Here is a 20,014-nt window from a genome sequence, read left to right as displayed (position 1 = left end):
GACAACTTTTAACCAGTTCATTTTTTTTCTGTGCATGTTTATCTGTCTCACCAACAGAAATCATGTATTTTCTATAATAAATGTATTGTTGTCAGTATGAAAGCAACTGGTCCTAGTAACTGGTTCCAGTTTGCTGACAACTCCCATGTTTTATGTTTGACCACAACCCTCCTTCTATGCAACTTAAGCACCCTTATTCTGAGCAACGTACTATCAGTAGTTACAGGGACAGTCCCCCCCTGGAGACACTAAGGATTAAGTGTCTTGCTCAGGGACACAATGGTAGTAAGTGGGGTTTGTGGTCTTGTGGTTCGTAGTTGCATTTGTTGGCCTTTAGGCTACAACCACCCATTTGATGTGTGAATAGAATTTCTTTTTTTTTTTTTTTTAATACGTTCTACACATAAAACACAGAGGCCCTGACATGAATGAGTTTGACAGCTCTGGTCTAAGGTTTGTTTCCGCATTTGGTGTTTTGGCAGATTGCTGTTAAATTCATGTCAAAGTGTTGCTGGCATTTTGGAGTGGTGAAAAGCTATAGTGGAATGAATAGAATGTGCCTTGTGTTTTAAAAATGTGTGTGTGAGAAAGTGGGTGAGAGAAAGAGAACTTTCTCAGAGGGGGGTGGGGGGAGGTCATTAGGCATTTAAAGCCTCTTCTAGATGGTCACTGAGCTAATGAGTCACATCAGTGATCTTGGTCTTTGTGTGTGAGAGAGGTGGTTTCTTGATGGAATAAACCCAACACACTCACCATTGATATACACACACCATTGTTTACCCTGTGAGTTGTCGGGGTCAGGAAACGGTTGGGGTTGAAAGGTCACCCAGCCCTTGGTCATGGTCATAAAAAAAAGTCCTGTGGCCCTTCAGAGGTTTTACAGGTCAACAGAGAGGTCAGAGTTCAAAGGGTATCACTGGGTCAATGGTTAATAAAACTGTCTGTTTAGTTCCAATTTCCCATTCCCTTAAGCAACAATGATATGAAGGAGTATTTAATTTATGTTTGAAATTTTGCATTTATTACACTACACTCACTCGCAATAGTCCGTTATGGCAATACCGCTTGCAGTTCTGTCAATAATGAAACCATTGACTATATGACTCTTCTTCTCCAAATCTATGCATATGTGATGCTGGAGTCAATCTGCCATGGCACCAGCCAGCCATGCACACAGGGATGTTCTGTCATTCAGAGGCTGATTCTGTCATTGAGGCTGATTTCTTCAGACTTTATACACGCATGGGTGTAAAAGTTAGAAGGAAAGAAAAACCAAAAGCCGTCACTGAAGTCCCCTTCAGCTCACTAAGGGTGATGGGTTAAATGCAGAGGACACATTTTGTTCTGTCACCATGTGCTGTACTCTGCTGTGTAAAAACAGCAGTAAAACAATCACTTTTACTTTTCTTTCATAATTAATGTATCAGGATCATAGGCTAGGACCTGGGTCGCAAGTGTGGCTGGCGGTGGAGTGGAAGAGGTCGCTGGGGAGCGGGAGACAGACAGGGAAGGAACAGGACTCACCGTGGATTATTGGTAGGAGATGTCAGCAGGAAGTAATCGTGTTGGACGGCCGTGGGTCGGATCGTTTTCAGAGGATGTGGACGTAATCGGAAAAAGGAACAGAACAACATAGACGTAGGCAATCCGGAGAGCGTCGGCATGAGATAAGGTCAGATCAGAAGAAATGGCTTACAACAAACCGGATACAGGACTGGCGAATGAGTTCGCGTTGTGGCCTTGTTGCGCCGTCTTTTTATGTCTGCTCTTGACCTCTGTGTGCCACCTGCTGGCCAGGCAGAAGAGTGGCAGCCTTGACAACCAGTTTTGTGTGTTCAAAGACATTACCATAGGCCCGCTGTGTATTCTCAAGTTTCAACTGAATAAACCTCATCGTTTTTTTTTGTCTGTTAATTGACAAGATGTCCATATGATATTATTGACATTTCATGGTACTCGAGAATACTAATGTCCACAGAACAATTAGCAATAATTAATCCATTCCCAGCATCTAACAGTAATTGTTTAAGTGTGTCGCTTTGCAACTTGCAATCATCTTGACATCCACTTATTTAATGAATAATTGAAGTGAAAGTGAAGTGATTGTCATTGTGAAACATTTCAGAACAGCACACGGTGCACACAATGAAATGTGTTTTCTGCATTTAACCCATAACCTTAGATGGGACGACCAACCATGACAAGCAGTGTGTGGGGACGGTACCTTGATCAAGGGGACCTCAGTGGCACCTTGGCAATTCAGGATTCAAACTGGCAACCTTCTGATTCCGACCTTACACTCCAATGAATAAACGGTCTTCAAAAGCATTTAATCACCTACCCTAGAGGCCAGAAGTTTGGGCTTAACTTTTTTGTAAAATTATTTGTAAAGATATAAACAACACTTTTTAAAAAAATACTTAAAATACTTAAATACATCGACCAAATGTTAGTAACTGGTTGTTGAGGTGTAATGTAATGGATTTATGTACAGGGTTTCGTCAAAATTCCCCCACCCCTTACCTTCCTTACCTTCCATACCTTTATCACAGCAGATTCTCCGTTTTACTGCCTCAGTTCCGGCTATTTTTGGAAATAATTGGCTAAAGAACTTGTTTTGAGTCCTTTCGGCTAAATAAAGTGAAAATATCAAAGCAATAATAATTTACATGTGTTTGAAGTATTTGTAGTGTTTTCTAGGTAAAGAAACTGTGCATTGCGCGTTTGCTTCTGAATATGCAGTAAACCGACCACCTCTGCCCCTCCTCTCATCTGGTTTACTAACCAGTGGTAATTGTCATGACCTGGTGGTGTCTTGTCATCTGGCAGATGTCACTTGAGGAACTCTGGTTCCCCCAAGGCTTTTTAGATCTTTATTAACCTCTTATTACACTTGGATTTACACAAGCAAGTAAAGTGGTAAAAGAAGCGAATTCAGCCCGATGTTCTCAGCAACATACAAAGCAGGTGCCACAAACCTGTGGCAAGCTGTCCTTGCAGCCCTTACCTGGAACAGTTTATGTCCATTTGGCGCCGTAAAGTGTGGCTCATCTTTACCAGAAATAACAGTTTGATTTTCACTCTTTTAAAGGTCAAGTCAGACATTTTGGCAAAACAACAAGAAACCGTCCTTTAATGGGATAGTCAGTGGACGTGAGCCTTATGAGCCTTATGCCAAGACAGTTCCAGGCTCCAGATTTCAGTCCAGTTGGATAATCTCAAGTGTGGATGACAGCATTCGCAACAATCAAGAAGACACATGGTGAATAGAGTAAATGAAACATAAAACAACCCAAAAGGTCACATGTTTTCCATAAAAATGTGTGAATGTTTCAGTTTTGCAGCACCAGTGCATTGTGGTTTGGTCTTTTTCAGTACGCCTTACTTAAGGAACACTGTGGTACTGTTATGATTGAACATTTTTGCGATATTTGTGCCACTGTGAAAACTGACAGCAACATATTTTTTAAGTGGACCAAGCATCAGTTCCTGTCTGACTTTTTGGTGCATGACCATTTGCATGTGTGGAGGGAAAGATAGAGATGAATTAACCTTAAAGTGACAGACCATCATTAGTGAACAGAGCGTTCGAAGACTAATTGCTGCTGATAATGGGCCTCTCTGCATCTGAGTAGATATTTAATTGATTAGCAGCCATTTATAGCTACCATAGTAATTACCAATGTCTGGCCAGTTTTGGTCAGTTCGATGAACAGAAAAAAGTTACTGTTTTTTTACCAAAAGTTAGTACATTTCAAAATTGTAGAGATATACAGTACAGGCCAAAAGTTTGGACACACCTTCTCATTCAATGTGTCTTCTTTATTTTCATGACCATTTACATTGGTAGATTCTCACTGAAGGCATCAAAACTATGAATGAACACATGTGGAGTTATGTACTCCAAAAAAAAGGTGAAATAACTGAAAACATGTTTTATATTCTAGTTTCTTCAAAAAAGCCTCCCTTTGCTCTGATTACTGCTTTGCGCACTCTTGGCATTCTCTCGATGAGCTTCAAGAGGCTTCAACCTGAAATGGTTTTCCAAGAGTCTTGAAGGAGTTCCCAGAGGTGTTTAGCACTTGTTGGTCCAGCTCACCCCAAACCACCTCGATAGGTCCGGTGACTGGAGGTCAGGTCTCCACTTTTTGTTAAGTACATAACTCCACATGTGCTCATTCATAGTTTTGTTGCCTTCAGTGAGAATCTACCAACGTAAATGGTCATGAAAATAAAGAAAACACATTAAATGAGAAGGTGTGTCCAAACATTTGGCCTGTACTGTGTGTAAATACCATATTAATGATTCATTAACAGTAGACACACATTTTATTGAATTATTTGTATAAATGTTCATTTAGAGTCATTTTTTTTCTCACATGCCATATTCAGTCAGCTTTAATTTAACTAACACAGGGGATGTTCAAAATCAATTTACAGCAGACTAATTTATGAGCAGCTAGATGCAGTCCAGGACTAGACCTAATCCCTATCTGGGCAGTTGGCACCGCGAGAGCTCTTTACCACATTACCAGACCCACGGCTCCATCACAGCTGGAGGGCGGCTGCGCTCATGAGGTTGAGTGGTGCATGGAGATGGTCTCAGAGCTGGGTACGGTCCAGCAGATCTTGCCCCAAGCTATTTAGCTCCCCTCCTCCTGTACATGACAAAGTCATTGCTTAGCAGATAAACCGGAAATGTCTCAGTAATTGGGGAAACCAGAGAGGCCTTCCTAAACAATAGAAGGGCCGATCAGAAGAACTGCAGCCATTTCAAATGCAAGATATGAAGGATGTATACTAAAAAGTTTTTTTTTGCTCAAGCATAAATGTGGGGTGTGATATGTTCTGCTTCCCCTTCTTTCTCTCTTCCTTTCTCTGTCAATGGAAGATTTATAGTATAAATAATGCCCTCGCAGCAACTCTAGAACAAACGCCAGTGATTTGAAGTGGCAGAATTTGCTTTCTGATCTTGTCTCTCCCCCTAAACGTTTTATGACACAAAAAGAAACACTTATATATCAGATGAAGGGTGGAATGAAATTACTGTGGAAGCTTAACAGTTTTCTTTTGATTCTGTATATAATTGAAGCACAAAAACTTTAATAGAAGACAGCAGTACAAAGGCCAAAGCCAAATAGCAGTGTGCATTATTAATTTAAAAGCATCATTAATACAGCCAAATAATATTGTTGTCTCTGGGAATGCTTGATTCAAAGGGTTACGGGTCAAATCTTACTCTATTGAAAATGCTCTTCATAATATAGCTAATGCCTGAAATCTGAAGAAGGAGAAGCGTTTGACATTAAATAAGTGAACTTAATCATTAATTTGACTTCGTTTGAGGGGACAGCACCAGAAATGAGCTGCCACTCTTTCTTTCCTGGCTGTAGGATCAGTAAAGTCAAATCTCATTGATTATCTTGTCTTAAAGAGTGGCACGTTTCTGGCCCTGATTTTATTTTCTTTTAAAATCTTTTGCACAATAATAATATTTCCCTTTTTCCAGATGGTATTTTTTGTGGACAATACAGAAGACAATTGCATGTGTGTAGTCATTTGTTGCGTGAGCATGTCCGTAGTTTGTTCATGTGCACATGACCATGTGTTAACAGCTCCTGTCTGAGAGGTAGTCGTGGCATTTCATTTACGTATGGGAGGACAGGAGGAAGCATGTGAATAGAAAGACAAATGAAAGATTTACAGTGTTTAACAGCTGGCTCTTTAAATAACTCCCCCTCCTCGAATTTCAGCGCTTTATCCGTTGGCTTAATGATGTCATTCATTGCCCTCCTCCTTTTACTTTTAGGGGGCAGACAGTACTTCTTTCTCTTCTGAGAACTTTTCGTTTTGACCCCCGACTAGTTTGTAGCCATAGGTTTCCCTCAAATTAGATGATAATTTGATAAAAAAAACTTGATAAAAAATTTAATGTCATAATACAAATTTAAAGCAATGGGCTTAGCTTAAGAGTGAATTGATTGACTAAAAGTAAAAAGTGTTTTTCAGTAAACGCAAACAGCCCCTAGTGAAAAAAGCAGATGCAGAGTGCAAAGTTAATATGTGTGTAATAGAAATAAATGTTTGGGGGACATTTTGGTGCCCCTGAAAGGAATAAAAAAATGTTTCATTGCCAAAATTATCCGAGAAAATCCTGGACAGGTGGCAGATCTCCTTGTATATATATTACCAAATAATCTGGTGTCATTTATGCTCGCACTCCTGAGCTTGTATCTGGTTTCTTGGCACTCGATTCAGCTCTTGGCACTCAGCACCACTCATGTCAGATGGCTGTTTTCAGGAGGCCTGGTGGTTTTTATCCAGTTATAGAACAAAATCTTTGGGGTTCTACTACCAAATTATTAGTTTGTTTTTTATTGAACAATTGAGGATTTTTATGGAATTTACTAAAATGTTGTTGCATTGCATAACTATTATAATGTTCAAAAAATGTAAGAAAAAATCAAACCATCTCACATAAAGTCAGTCAACATTTTCTGGTAGGTTAGTGACAAAAGATTCATCCAAATATTGAATGATTGGCCTGGCATGATATACAAATTACACATCACTGGCAGAGCCGATCCACTTTCTGCCACCGCTGGCTAGTGTGATACAGAGCCGGGCCAGGTAAAGCAGCGCCAGCTTCAGGCTCCGTGATGACGTCTCTGTATTCAAAGTCAAGTCAAAGTCCACTTTATTGTCATCTTACTATCTACAAGTACACAGAAAGACGAGATTGCGAAGCTTTTGAGATTCACGGTGTGCAAAAAGACATGGAATAACACACAACACAAAAACATGACCACGGACATTGTTGACATTGTGCACTGTACCATAAAATAGTGTCGGTCGAGACAAACTAGACAAACCAAAACCAGTGTGGATGTATTTAGTATAAAGTGTGTGTGGTATATGATAAGCTATGAAAATAATGGCAGTAGTAGTGATATGACATGATATGATGACCATAACACAGCATCACAGTGTGAGATAGCGAGTGAATAAAGTGCCGGGCGTAATACTTCAGTTAAGAGTGCAGTACTGATGTTCAGTTTGTAATGTGCAGTTTGGGAGGGAGAATGGTAGGAGGAAGATGGTTTCAGGCTTCACATGTGGTGGAGGTGATGTGGATGTTCCTGGGGGAACCATGTTGAGGAGCCGGACAGCCTGGGGACAGCACTCTGGCTCAGAACTTCAGGGCAGTTGTCTTCTACAATCCAAATTCTCTTGCCACTATATACCAGTTGTCCTCGCTGCCGTGCCTCTCTGATGACGCCGTCCCTGATCTTGTGGCGGTGCAGACGGAGAATGACCGGGCGCAAATGTTGAGTAGATGACGGCTTAGCCCTTAAGTAACGATGAGCCATCTCAATCTCTGAAGGGGGAGGCAACATTTCATTTCTCAATACTTCACTCAAACCAGCTGGTGAAAAATTCAGTAGGAAGCGAAGGGATGTTGAATCTCATAATGACTTCTGCGTGCTGTGATGGATTTTCATGCGATTAATTTAATTTGAGGTGGGCTAGTGTTAAGTCTGCTCCTTTTTTTGAGTTGCTACGCCAAAGGTTTTTCAGCTCATTGTAGCAAATCAAAGCGTCTTCGCGGGTGAATGAGAAACTATTGTATTTGAAAGCATCTTGTGAAGCAATATAGAAACATTTATGGGATGCATTGAGGCACTGATAATCGTAAAGCAACGCGAGACCAGGTGAAGGTTCACAACTCTACGATGCACAATTTTCCAATCAACGGTTGCAAATGACGTTTTTACTTTAACAACTATAACAAATAAAACATGGGTTGTGGATGCAGAGTGTCTCACACAGGGCTCCCCTCTTAAAAGGTAAGAAAGGATCTGACCGGAATCACACAATTGATTCCCCATACAAGAAAATATACAAATTGAGTATCAATTAAACATCCAATAAAATACATAAAAGGATTAACAAATCACTACTCACAAAGTTATTCTATAAATAATTACATAAGAACAATATGAACATTTACAGTACAACAAAAATAACTCATTAACATAATACAAACTAAACTTCTCCATACCTGTAACAAATAAAACATGGGTTGTGGATGCAGAGCGTCTCACACAGGGCTCCCCTGAAGAAATAAAACGCGCTCGGTGAACGAGGTGCAGCACATGTTCCAAGCGCTAACAATTAGCGCATATGCTAGCGCCGAAATAAAACTATGTCTATTCCTATTAAACACTCCCGCTCCATTACTACCGCTCTAACCTACTTCTAAATGGGAAATATACAGCATGGTGAAAATGAATTATGGTCCGAAAACCTACCTCTTAAAAGGTAACTCTACGATGTATGTTCTGACGTCCGCTTCGGAAGGTCATTTACCCTGGCCTTGAGCTTAGAGCTATCCTCGCATGCGGTGGTGCGCTCGCTCTCCAGTTGTAGAACCCGTTGGCTGAGGTCATCTGCTGCGAGTTCCAGCGACAAAATGCTTCGTCCGTGTTCCTCTACTGTGAGCCACAATTATGAGTCAAGATGATTTGAAATCAGTAGCTGGTTCTTTGCGGTGCTGCTCGAGCAGCTGAGTAATGGCCTCCAGTGTCAGTAAGGAATCGTCCTTTTTGCTTGCCTCCAAACCTTTAGAAGCCATTGCAGTAAAGCTAGACGCTGTTCAGTAAACGTGATAATAGCAGTGAGGAGCAGACTCTGAAACCATAGATGGCTAGACTGTGAATATTAAAAAAAGTACCAGAGAACTTGTGCAAATACATCGCCCTCAGCATGTCAACCGTACGTCACTGTGTTCATTTATTTGAACACAAAAGAACAGGTTCCTCTTCTAGTGACCTTGGATGTAGGCATGTAAATGCAGCTCTGACTCTTTATTTCAGTGGTTAGCTAGGCCTCACGAAAGAGCCGTCAGCTATCTTCTGTCAGGGTGAACCCAGTGACTGCACGATGGCTGCTGCGCCTTTTCACCTCAGTCTCTGCATGAATGGCATCTCCATTCATACTCTGTGGAGTTTGGTGTAATGTTAGCATGCTGGCCAAAAAAGAGACAGCAGAGCAGCTTTAGCAACAGTAATTTGAGTCAGGATTGGAGGACACAGCCGCTGCTGGTGCTGATCTGGGGTCAGGTTTCAGCATCCCGCAGGCCTGCATCGTGGCTTTGTGAGCTCAGAGAGCCCATGCTGACTCAAGACCTGCACTTAGAGGACACTTTAGCATGCATCCCACATCTTAATCAGGAAGTGCTGTGGGTCTAATCAGATGAGCGGAGGGAAGACAGGAGGAAGAGCGTTAGATGAGGCCAATGGTAAACCACAGGAAGACAAGGGGAGTGAGAAGAGGGAGAATTCTTGCAAATCAACTGTGCATTCATGGCTAGCAGGTGAAAAGCACCTGTGTGAGGGTGTGTGAATGTCTGCACGTGTCAGTGCTCACCTACAAAGACTTCTGTACTTATATGATGTGCTTAATTAGAAGCAAGTTAGTGTGCATAGATGTGGTTTAGGACGCTGCCCCGTAATCAGAAGGTTGCCGGTTCGAATGCCTGTCATGGCTGCCCACTGCTCACCAAGGGTTATGGTTACATTACATTACATTTACAGCATTTATCAGACGCCCTTATCCAGAGCGATTTACAATCAGTAGTTACAGGGACAGTCTACCAAGTTTCTTGCTCAGGGACACAATGGTAGTAAGTGGGATTCGAACCCAGGTCTTCTCGTTCATAGGCGAGTGTGTTATCCACTAGGCTACTACCACCCACAACAAACTGCTTTTTGACATTAAGTTAAGGTCCCACCGAGATTGGATTCAAAGTCCAGCGTGCTAACCATTACACCATGGAACCTACACATTTCGTTGTGTCACCGTGTGCTGTGCTGCAGTGTTTCACAATGACAATCCCTTCACTTTCACTTAGACGATAATGTGTAATAATTGCCATGTCTTAAAATATGTTTCCTTGGTTTTATGCATTTTCCTTTATGAAGTACATCCTTAGTGACCTGCCTGAATTTTTCTGCCAGAAATTTTTAACCAGAAGTAAAACAAAAGATAATTAATAAAAAATAATGATAATGCACAGTACACATTTTACACATTTTCCAAACAAGTATTTAACATGTATTCTGAATACTTTTTTATGTGTGCAATACATTTATTTAAATTACATTTGTCAGTCTATCCAGGATGAACTAATGAATTATGAACAACCTTGCAATTTTGTCAAATCATTGCAAAAGTCATCTCTTGTCATTAGGGCAGTGGTGGCCCAGTGAGGTGCCACTGAGCAAGGTACCCGGGCACCTTTCATGGCTGCCCACTGCTCACCAAATATGATGGTTTAAATGTAGTGGACACACTTAGGTTATTACTAATTGAACTTGTGATAATGACTAAACAGGATCAACTCCCACATTGACAGTTTGAGGTTTATTTAACACCGCAATCTGCACACAAAGTCAAGTAGTTCCCAGTAATGTTGGGATGGCTTGGATGGGATGCCTATCCACCATTAGCCTGTTGCACAGTTTGTGCTGATTAAGCTGTTGAAGTACAATAGTGAGTGATGGACATATGTTAGTTGAAAAGGCCTCAGTATGTGTGTGTGAGTATGTGGGAGGACATTGACAGGCTGTCTGAACGTTGCTTCATCAAGTCATGTTGCCACAGATGGAGCTTCCACTTCATGTGTCATGTCTAAATGAGCTTGTGTTTCTTCCAAAGACATTTCCGTCTCCAGGAGAATTTGGCCTTTGGTTTGGCCCAGTCATGTAGTTGAGCACTGTTTCCTTTTAGTGAGTTGAATTTAGTGCAGCTCTCACAGATGACATGCCAGAAAGGAAAAGCCTAATATGCCACAAACCTTTAGATCATATAATTGTAAGAAATGAACGGAGAGCAACAAACTTTGCTCCCTTTGGGAAGGAATATTAAATACCTTGTAATTGCAACAGATGTATGAGGATAAAAACATGTTTTCTACCTATGTAAGTATTGTGGAACAGGGCTGCACAAATCAGATTGATTGCAATTTACATTTCAGTTTACAAAAAATATCCACTCATTACTCACTTGCAAAGATTCACGCGAATTCAACCAAACCCTGTGAATATTGCATGATCTTGCAATTTTGTCAAACTGTGTCTGCAAATTTGAGTGTCAAATAAGTGTCACCTCTTAAGTAAGTGTAATCTCTTAAGCATTTCACCCTTCATAGATGTCCGCTGAACAAATCACTGAGCCATTTCTGGTTGTGAAAATGCGTGATGACCAGCATCTTTTCCTGCTGATGGGGACAGTAGGAGATTCGCTGATATTTGAACTCACTCTCCATTTGATCTAAAAAGTGATATCAAGTCAGATAAAACAGAAAAACAGCACAAATGTTTTGTCACACTGTGTATTGTAAGCGTAAAATGGAATGTATGTATAAAATAATGTTAAAATGTTTCATTAAACCACAAATATTCTAAAACTGGATGGGTCCATTGCAACTATTAATGCAATTTCCCCTTGCTAATTACAGAATTATATAATGCTATTTCATACAATTGGCTAGACTGACACAATTGGCTAATGACACAAATACTAGATGGCAAAAAAAAAATTTCCATGGACAGGTGTAATGAATAATATATCAGGACTTGTTATTAAAACTGAACTGATTGCCCTATTATCTTTCTGTGTTGATTTAATTGGTGCGAAAATATTGTTAGAAAAATGACTGCATGTATGTATTGTGGAGTAGATTTCCGGACTGTGGGAACTGCTCGGGGTCCCGCCCCATTCTAACTCCACCCGACCATGTAATGGCCACAGTATTCCTAGGCAATTAGGCTGGCCATGTTCGGGTGTTTGAAGAGGTCATAGGTCAAGCCGAGAAAGCCGTGTGACCCCTCCTGTCTGAGTTCAGACAGGAGATGAGACCAGAGGGGTCAAACGATTCCCGGGCCAATTGCTTCTCTCGTGTGTCTGGGTCAGTGAGAAAACAGCACACTTTAGATAAAGGGTCAGAGTTCACTCCTGGGGAAAATATTAAGTGGCAGCAGGAAAGTTCTTCATTTAAACTAAAACACACACAGTGTGTGACATTCACACAATTTTTTCTCACAACAATATCCAATATTAAGATGAATACTTTTTATTTCTTTTATTTTGTTATGTGTTTTTTTTTTCTCAGTGAAATAAAATTTTCTGGTAATTTAATATATGGCACAGTTCTTTGCTGCAGAGTATAAATAATGAATGCAATTTTAACATTCATATGAAATAAAAGCATAATACTGTAGTGCCATGCCCTGTTTTGTCTCTATATAAAGAGTTGGGGAGATCTTTACTTTACTTTACTTTATTTGGCAGACGCTTTTATCCAAAGCGACTTACAATGGGAAGACACCAGCAATTCTCGTTCGATATATAAAGATATATAAAGACTTCTGGTACACACACACACACACACGCACACACACACACACACACACACACACACACACACACTCTACAGATTGTCATGTGCACACCATATTGTACAGCTTTGCATAAACACTCTGACTGCACAGTCAATGCCTCACCATATATGGTAAAACTATGCCATACTCGTACGGACTCACTCCCACACATTGTACAATCATATGCACTCCATACTGCGTAGTACAAATGTGGCAGACTGTGGCGTGCTGACACTCACAAGCTGTGCATTGTCATTTAGAAACTAAACAGTAAACCAGACAACATACACACACACTCACACACACACACATGCGCTCATACACTCAGCTGACCCTGTTTCCCTCCTGTTATTGTGTGTGAAAACCGTGTCCTCGGCGTTGGCACAACCCCCCCCCTGCACATTCTTAGCCACTCGGAGTTCTGAGGCACGGGCTCCTCCAAGGCCCCACAGTGTCATAAGCAGGAAAGTCACAAGTTTTTATCTCACTTCAAAAAGAAAATTCTCGCTCGCTTGCTCGCCCGCGCGGCTCCCATCCCCCCGCCGGGATAAGAGGAGGGCAGAAATAGGAGGCGGGAGAGGCCGGCTCTATTCTTTTTTTTTTTTTTTTCCCTTGGAAATTAATTTTGGAAAAACGCCCTGGCCTGGAAATGGTATTGGCCGCTTGCTAAGTGGAGCTTGGTTTGAATTACCTAAAGAGCCCTTTGAAAGCGCTGGGCCTCATTGTTGCGGGGGGGAGCGCGTGAACCGTCTGAACCGGCCTGATGCTCACTTTCCTGTTTTTTTTTCCTTCGGGGGGGGTTTTCGGCGAGGAAAACGCGGCCATTTGTTCACCTAGGCCAGAGCCGGCAAGTGAGGAGTCCTCGGAGGGCACTTTGTTTTGCGTGACGTGTCTTTTCTGCTGTCAGCACAAACGATTGGCTGAGCCGTGTGGCGATTTTGGCGCCAGTCTGTGGTAGAAGAAGAGATCGAAGGGAACCGGAGGGAGAAGGAGGTTGGTAGGAGGTAGAGCGACCATCTGGTTTTCCCTCTGTAGATTTTTTTATTTTGGTCCGGCTTTGGGTTTGGTTTAGGCTGGTGGATTGGGTCATGACAGTTCCTATTATGTGTGGGCTTGTTAGGTTTATGGTTTGAATATTCATTTGTCTCCTCAAGCATGCAGATATTACCACAAAAACACTCCCAACTAAAACGGTTTGACCAACAGAAGTTTTCTCGCCTGGATGTACTTGTGGAAGCGGATGCCTGCGGATGCTCCTGGCTGTGTCTGGACAGCTTGCTATTACACTGGGGGAAAATATGGTTACACTGTCGAAAATAAGTGGCCATTATCATTTTGGTTGTTGAATTGTTTCCGAATAAATAGATTGTCATTTTATAATGCATTAAATAACAATATTGTGATATTTTGGAGGTGGGGAGTGTTTGCAAATCTGAGAAGCAAAAAGTGTTGACAACCTGTCTGCATGTTGGGTTTGGTTGTGTCTGTAGTGACGATAACAGCAGAGTTGACCTCTGTAATTTCTCACTGTAACAAAGTGAGAAATAGACAGAAATGAACTTCCCAGAGGAGGTGTGGTACCCTTCGGATTGCTTCAAGTCTATCATTGTATTTGTCTGTTCTGGAAAGGTAGGATCTAGACTTTGTTTACTGTCTGTTTGTAAGCTCAGTTGTAGGACTGTGTTGGACTATCAATTGTGTGGTGTGTATTGAAAGGTAGATTGTGTTTAAGCTGCATCAGGGGTTATGTCATCAGTGATAGTTTCGGGTTCCCCTGAGGTGTAAATTAGGTGTCAGGGCTTAGGGATTTATAGTGAAGGTCACTCCACTACAGACACAGTAGCCGTCAATAGCCGTCAGTCCAAACTTGGCATCTTTCCTTCATCCTCCTTTTCCATTTTAGCCTTTTACTTCACAGCAACTATCTCTTACAGGCTTAGGGAAACATACTCACGCTGCAGAGGCTCTGTTACCAACAACCTCATCTACCCCGCTCTGTCATCTAATTCTCAAACAAGAGTGGTAGGTGGGCTCTGGAACTGTCAATCTGCTGTTAAAAAAGCTGACTTCATCTCTGGCCTCACTACTCTCCACTCCCTAGACTTCCTGGCGCTAACAGAGACCTGGATATCCCCTCAGAATACAGCTACACCTGCTGCCCTCTCTTCTACCTACACGTTCTCCCACACTCCTAGGAAAACTGGGAGAGGAGGGGGTACTGGCCTTTTAAAATTGCAAAATTGGTCTGTCACGCCAATGCCTCTCCTACATCTTAATATTTCTTCTTTTGAATTCCATGCAGTCTCAGTTTCCTCTCCTGTGAACATCCTTCTTATTGTCATATATCGCCCTCCAGAGTGCTTTATTGATTAATTGGACACTCTGCTCAGCATTTTCTCCTTAGGCAGCCCCCTATCTCTACATGGTGACTTCAATCTTCCACTAGTCAAACTTCAAATTGTCTTGCCTTCTTCCCCTTCTCCACTCTTTTTCATTGACCAGCAGCAACATCTCTCCCACACACAAAGGAGGGAATGTCCTGGACCTGGTCTTCAGTCATCTTTCTCCAACTTTCTTCCACTCCACTTCACATCTCTGACCACCACTTCCTGACCTTCACACTCACTCTACCTACAGGATCCAGGACTATTCCCCATCCATCCTTCATTCAACACAACCTTCACACTGTCTCACCTTCATCTGTATCTTCCTGCATTCTTTCACATTTCCCAACCTCTGACTCATTCTTCTCCTTACCACTAGAAACAGCCATAAACTCTTTCCTCATCTCACTTTCCATTTCTATGGATCACTTCTGTTCTCTATCTTCAAAACCCAAAAGGGCTCTTCGATACATTGCGCAGTAATCGAAGAGTACTTCGAGCAGCGGAGAGAAAATACAAGAAATCACAGCTTGACTATTGCATTACCAGAATCTTCTACTAACCTCACTACTGCTAAAACTGATTTCTACAAGGCAAAACTGTAAGCCTCTGCCCACAACCCTCAAAAACTCCACAACATATTCAACCCTCCAACTCCCCCTGCCCCATCTTCCCTAACTGCTGATGATTTTGCCAACTTCTTCACAGGGAAGATTGAACCATTCTGTAAGATATTCTCCACCACAAATCCTACTCTACCCTCTGAAGATTCTATAATCAGTTTCTACAGGCAATCTAACCACCTGCCCACTAGATCCAACCCCTTCCACAATGCATCAAATCATCTCTTCCGACCTCATCCCTTTAATCTCTTATATCATAAACAACATTTGGCCATGTACCATCTGCTTTAAAACAGCCAGAGTTCTTCCAATCCTATAGAAACCCACTGATCCTACAGATATCAACAATTACCGACCAGCTTCTCTCCTCTCATTTCTTGAGTGCTACAATCCTTGAGCGCTACAATCAACTATCACTTCATCTGTCCCAGAACAACCTCCTGGATCCTATCCAGTCTGGCTTTAGAACAGCTTGTTCTACTGAGACGGCCCTTCTGACTGTTTCTGAGAAGTTACTTGTCGTCAGATCGGCAAAACTGTCATCGGTTCTTATTCTCCTCGACCTCTCTGCAGCATTTGACACAGTTAACCACAAGACTCTCTTGTGTATCCTGAAGAGGCTTGGAATTCGGGCCTCAGCATGGCAGTGGTTTGCTTCCTACCTTGATGAGTGATCTTACCAATTGACTTGGAAAGGATCCACCTCTTCCTCATGTTTACTCTCCACTGGTGTCCCTCAAGGCTCAGTCCTAGGTCCTCTCCTTTTCTCCCCCTATACGAGATCACTTGGTGAAGTCATTTCCTCATATGGGTTATCCTATCACTGCTATGCCAACGACACACAATTCATGTTCTGTTTTCCTCCCTCAGATCTACATGCTGCTTCCAAAATCTATGCATGTCTAACTAACATCTCATCTTGATAGGCAGCCAATCACCTCAAACTCAATCCCACCAAAACTGAACTACTACTCATTCCAGCAGATTTTTCACCACATCAGGATCTTGCTATTTACCTGGGCATCTCACAGCTCTCTCCTTCTACAACAGCCTGCAACCTTGGAGTAACAATAGACAACCAACTCTCCTTCTCGACTCACATCAGCAACCTTTCCCGCTCATGTAGATTCCTTCTCTACAATATCAGACAAATCCGTCCTTATCTGTCAACACAGGCCACCCAGATACTGGTTCAGTCCTTAGTAATCTCATGACTGGATTACTGCAACTCCCTTCTAGCTGGTCTACCTCTATGTACCATCCGTCCTCTACAACTTATACAAAATGCAGCAGCACGACTGATCTTCAACCTTCCCAAATTCTCCCACACCACCCCTCTGCTACGTTCCCTCCACTGGCTCCCAGTAGCTGCACGCATCAGATTCAAAATATTGGACTACAAAGCCAAACATGGAGTAGCACCATCCTACCTCACAACCCCTGGTCTGCCAAACGCCTTAAATATAAATATAATTATAAGAACCTGTGAACAAGATCGATTTCGGGGAAATGGAGGAAACTGAAAATTGGACTATATTGTGCATGTGTTGTATTGACAGGAGCCAGTTTACATCATCCAGAAGGAAATTGGGTGCATGGGAGCTGTCCGTCCTCACTATGGGCTCCTCCCATGTTAAAGTAAATTTTCTGGGATTCAAAAGTAATTACACACCAAACAAAGAGGGGCTGCGTATGTTGTACTGCCACATTGTTCAATTGTCTGGGATTAAAATGCAGCAAGTATTAAAATAAATGACACATTTTTGCAACGTTTTTACTACTTGAGAGAAATGTGGGAATTATTGAGAGAATTATTAAAAATACTTTTTTTTAAGCTCAGAGTGTCTGTTTCTTAGCTCCAAAGATACTGCTTCGCAAAATGTCAATAAGAAAAAAAAAATTTGTGTGTGTGTGTGTGCACTTAGAACATTACTCTCAATACACTAAGGGTTGTGTTGTTCTGTTCCAGCCTCAGTATAGCACTATATCAATATAGTAGGGGTGTGTATTGCCAAGGCTCTCACGATACAGGGATCACGATACTATTATATTATGATATATTGTGATACTGCACATATTGTGATATTCTACAGTCCACTGAAAATGTTAAAACAGAGCTGATATCAATATGCTGTGTAAGATCTGTGTAGATCACATCACATTAATAACTCAGCCAAAACAACATAACTCAGAACATGAATTTTAGACTATTTGTATACAAAATATACCTGTATCAATACAATATCACAACGTAAAATATCACAGTATATTGCTTTATGGATATTTTCTAACACCCGTACAATATAGCATTCTGTGTAGCACTTCTCACATTTTTATCATTTCATTCACATTTAAAAACCATTAAAGTTTGAACCTATTAAAAAATTACAACTGACACGTTTCTAATAAAAGAAAACATAAGAAATTGTTCAAACAAATGCAACTGGTGGCTGAAGTGCAATGTAGCAACAAACAATGTATGTGTAATAGAAGTTGAATTAGTGAATTTCATCATAATGTCCACACACCTTGCCTTTATTACAGCAGATTCAGAGATTCACTACATCCCTTCCAGAAATGTGTATTGGAAATACTTTGTGTCCAAACCCTCCTACCCCCTTTTCTACATCTAGAGTGAATGTCAATGTACAAAACACTCTACTGATATGGTCACGTGATACAGTTTGAGCCTTTGTGGCCTAGCGGGTAAGGAAGTGGACCTGTAATCAAAAGGTTACCGGTTCGAATCCTGAACCGTCAAGGTGCACTGAGCATTGCCATCATTTCACTAAATAATGTGTTACTAAAGATTATTAAACACTGAAAACCAGTTACATGTGGTTTTCTTGCAATAACTTTTTGTAATAAGCAGTGTATTGTTTACTTGTTAGTGTGGGCCGTATCTTCTGGCCTGTGCACATTGATACATTGTGATAGCCATGGCTCATAATTACTCCTGCTGAACCTGTGCGCGTCTTTCTCCACAGGCCGAGAAGAAGGCCCACCTGGTGGCTGTGATGAACACCATGAAGGACCATACAGAACCGGAGCCTCAGAAGAAAGAGGAGGAGCCTGCCACCAACCTCCCACCCACTCCGACTCCTCAGACTCCGCCCCCGGTACAGCAGCACACAGACCCGGCCTCCCCCACAGTCGCCACAACACCTGAGCCCGCACCCATCTCCAGCGGTGAAAAGGCCATGGCCAAATCCTCAGATCCGAATAATCCAGAAGCTGAATATGAGGTACACCTGGCACCCACGTTCAAAACGCACTGACACAATGTTGAGATCATCAGAAATGTGGAAAATTGACAGAAAACCTGAACATAGGTGTGTACTTTCTTCATGTCTTTCTTTCTGTTTGTGTTTTTGTGTGTAGGATGGTCGTGGCTTTGGCATTGGGGAGCTGGTGTGGGGGAAACTGCGTGGCTTCTCATGGTGGCCGGGCCGCATCGTGTCCTGGTGGATGACCGGCCGCAGCCGTGCTGCTGAAGGAACCCGCTGGGTCATGTGGTTTGGGGACGGAAAATTCTCAGTGGTGAGAGCCAGACGTTATCCAGACATGAATAACTGCTATTATTTATTCCATAGATACTAGAGTTGTTGAAGATAATATGTGATGGTTAATATATGCATTTTCATATTCATTCATTCAGTCTTCTGTTTTATGTAGTGTGGAATACTTTGAAAAGATTGGGAAAAGATCTTCAAAAGACTAAAGTTTCAAATGGCTCAAAGTCATGGAGTATTTAGATTTTTACCAAGTGTGACAAGATTTCGCTCCGGTTTCCTGTTTCTCAGCAAAGTTCTTCCTGATTTTCTGATCCCTGGTTGGTCAGAACAAGTATATATTATCGTTGACACATGTTTCCGTGGGGACACTCAGGGTTAAGTGTCTTGCTCAGGGACACAATGGTAGTAGGTGGGATTTAAACATGGGTCTTCTGGTTCATAGGCAAGTGCGTTACCCACTAGGTTCCTACCACTCTGTAGCCTAAGAAGATAAAGTTGAGACTAGAAATTGACTTGACTGAACAAACAGCTCAGATTGCCAGTAGAGACTTTGAACAATAGAGATGCCAGGAGCACACTACAACTGCAGTAAACTTTTATCATTTTATTCCCACTTTGGGATACTTGTTTGTGTCTGTTAAATGGTTTCGAACTGTGTGGTGTAAGACCAGGACAAGTCACCTCAAGACTCGGCAGATTTAGATACTGATACATTCTCTGCCTTCATTTAGTTTGTATTTGGGGACGCTTTTTCTGAAAGCATGCAGATGCAGATGGAACCAAGCCCTGAACACACCAAGCAAAATTTCCCTTGTGCACTTAACACAGTGCAAAAGAAATGTAGGGTTTAAATATTTAAGTAGCGGAAATAATGTGTCTGTATTTAGGGTCTTTGTAGGGTTGCTTGATGCCTAGTGGGTTAGACACTTATGAACCAGAAGACCACAAAGTCACAGGTTCAAACCCCACTTACTACCATTGTGTCCTTGAGCAAGACACACAACCCTGTGTTGCTCCATGGGGGTCTGTCCCTGTAACTACTGATTTTA

General features: G+C 41.8%; 1 protein-coding gene across 6 annotated transcripts in view; it reads left to right on the top strand.

Moving 5' to 3' along the window:
* The window catches only part of LOC114773096 (DNA (cytosine-5)-methyltransferase 3A-like), a 51,255-nt gene that overhangs the window by 13,969 nt on the left and 17,272 nt on the right, over positions 1 to 20,014 (top strand). For all 6 annotated transcript variants that reach the window (XM_028965622.1, XM_028965625.1, XM_028965621.1 and 3 more), the window contains 2 exons: positions 18,438 to 18,695; positions 18,832 to 18,990. In XM_028965622.1, coding sequence (XP_028821455.1) covers positions 18,438 to 18,695; positions 18,832 to 18,990 — 417 coding nt within the window. The remainder of the gene's footprint in view (positions 1 to 18,437; positions 18,696 to 18,831; positions 18,991 to 20,014) is intronic.

This window comes from Denticeps clupeoides, unplaced genomic scaffold, assembly GCF_900700375.1.
Source record: "Denticeps clupeoides unplaced genomic scaffold, fDenClu1.1, whole genome shotgun sequence".
NCBI classification, from domain to species: Eukaryota; Metazoa; Chordata; class Actinopteri; order Clupeiformes; family Denticipitidae; genus Denticeps; species Denticeps clupeoides.
This window is presented reverse-complemented; position numbering and strand designations above follow the sequence as displayed.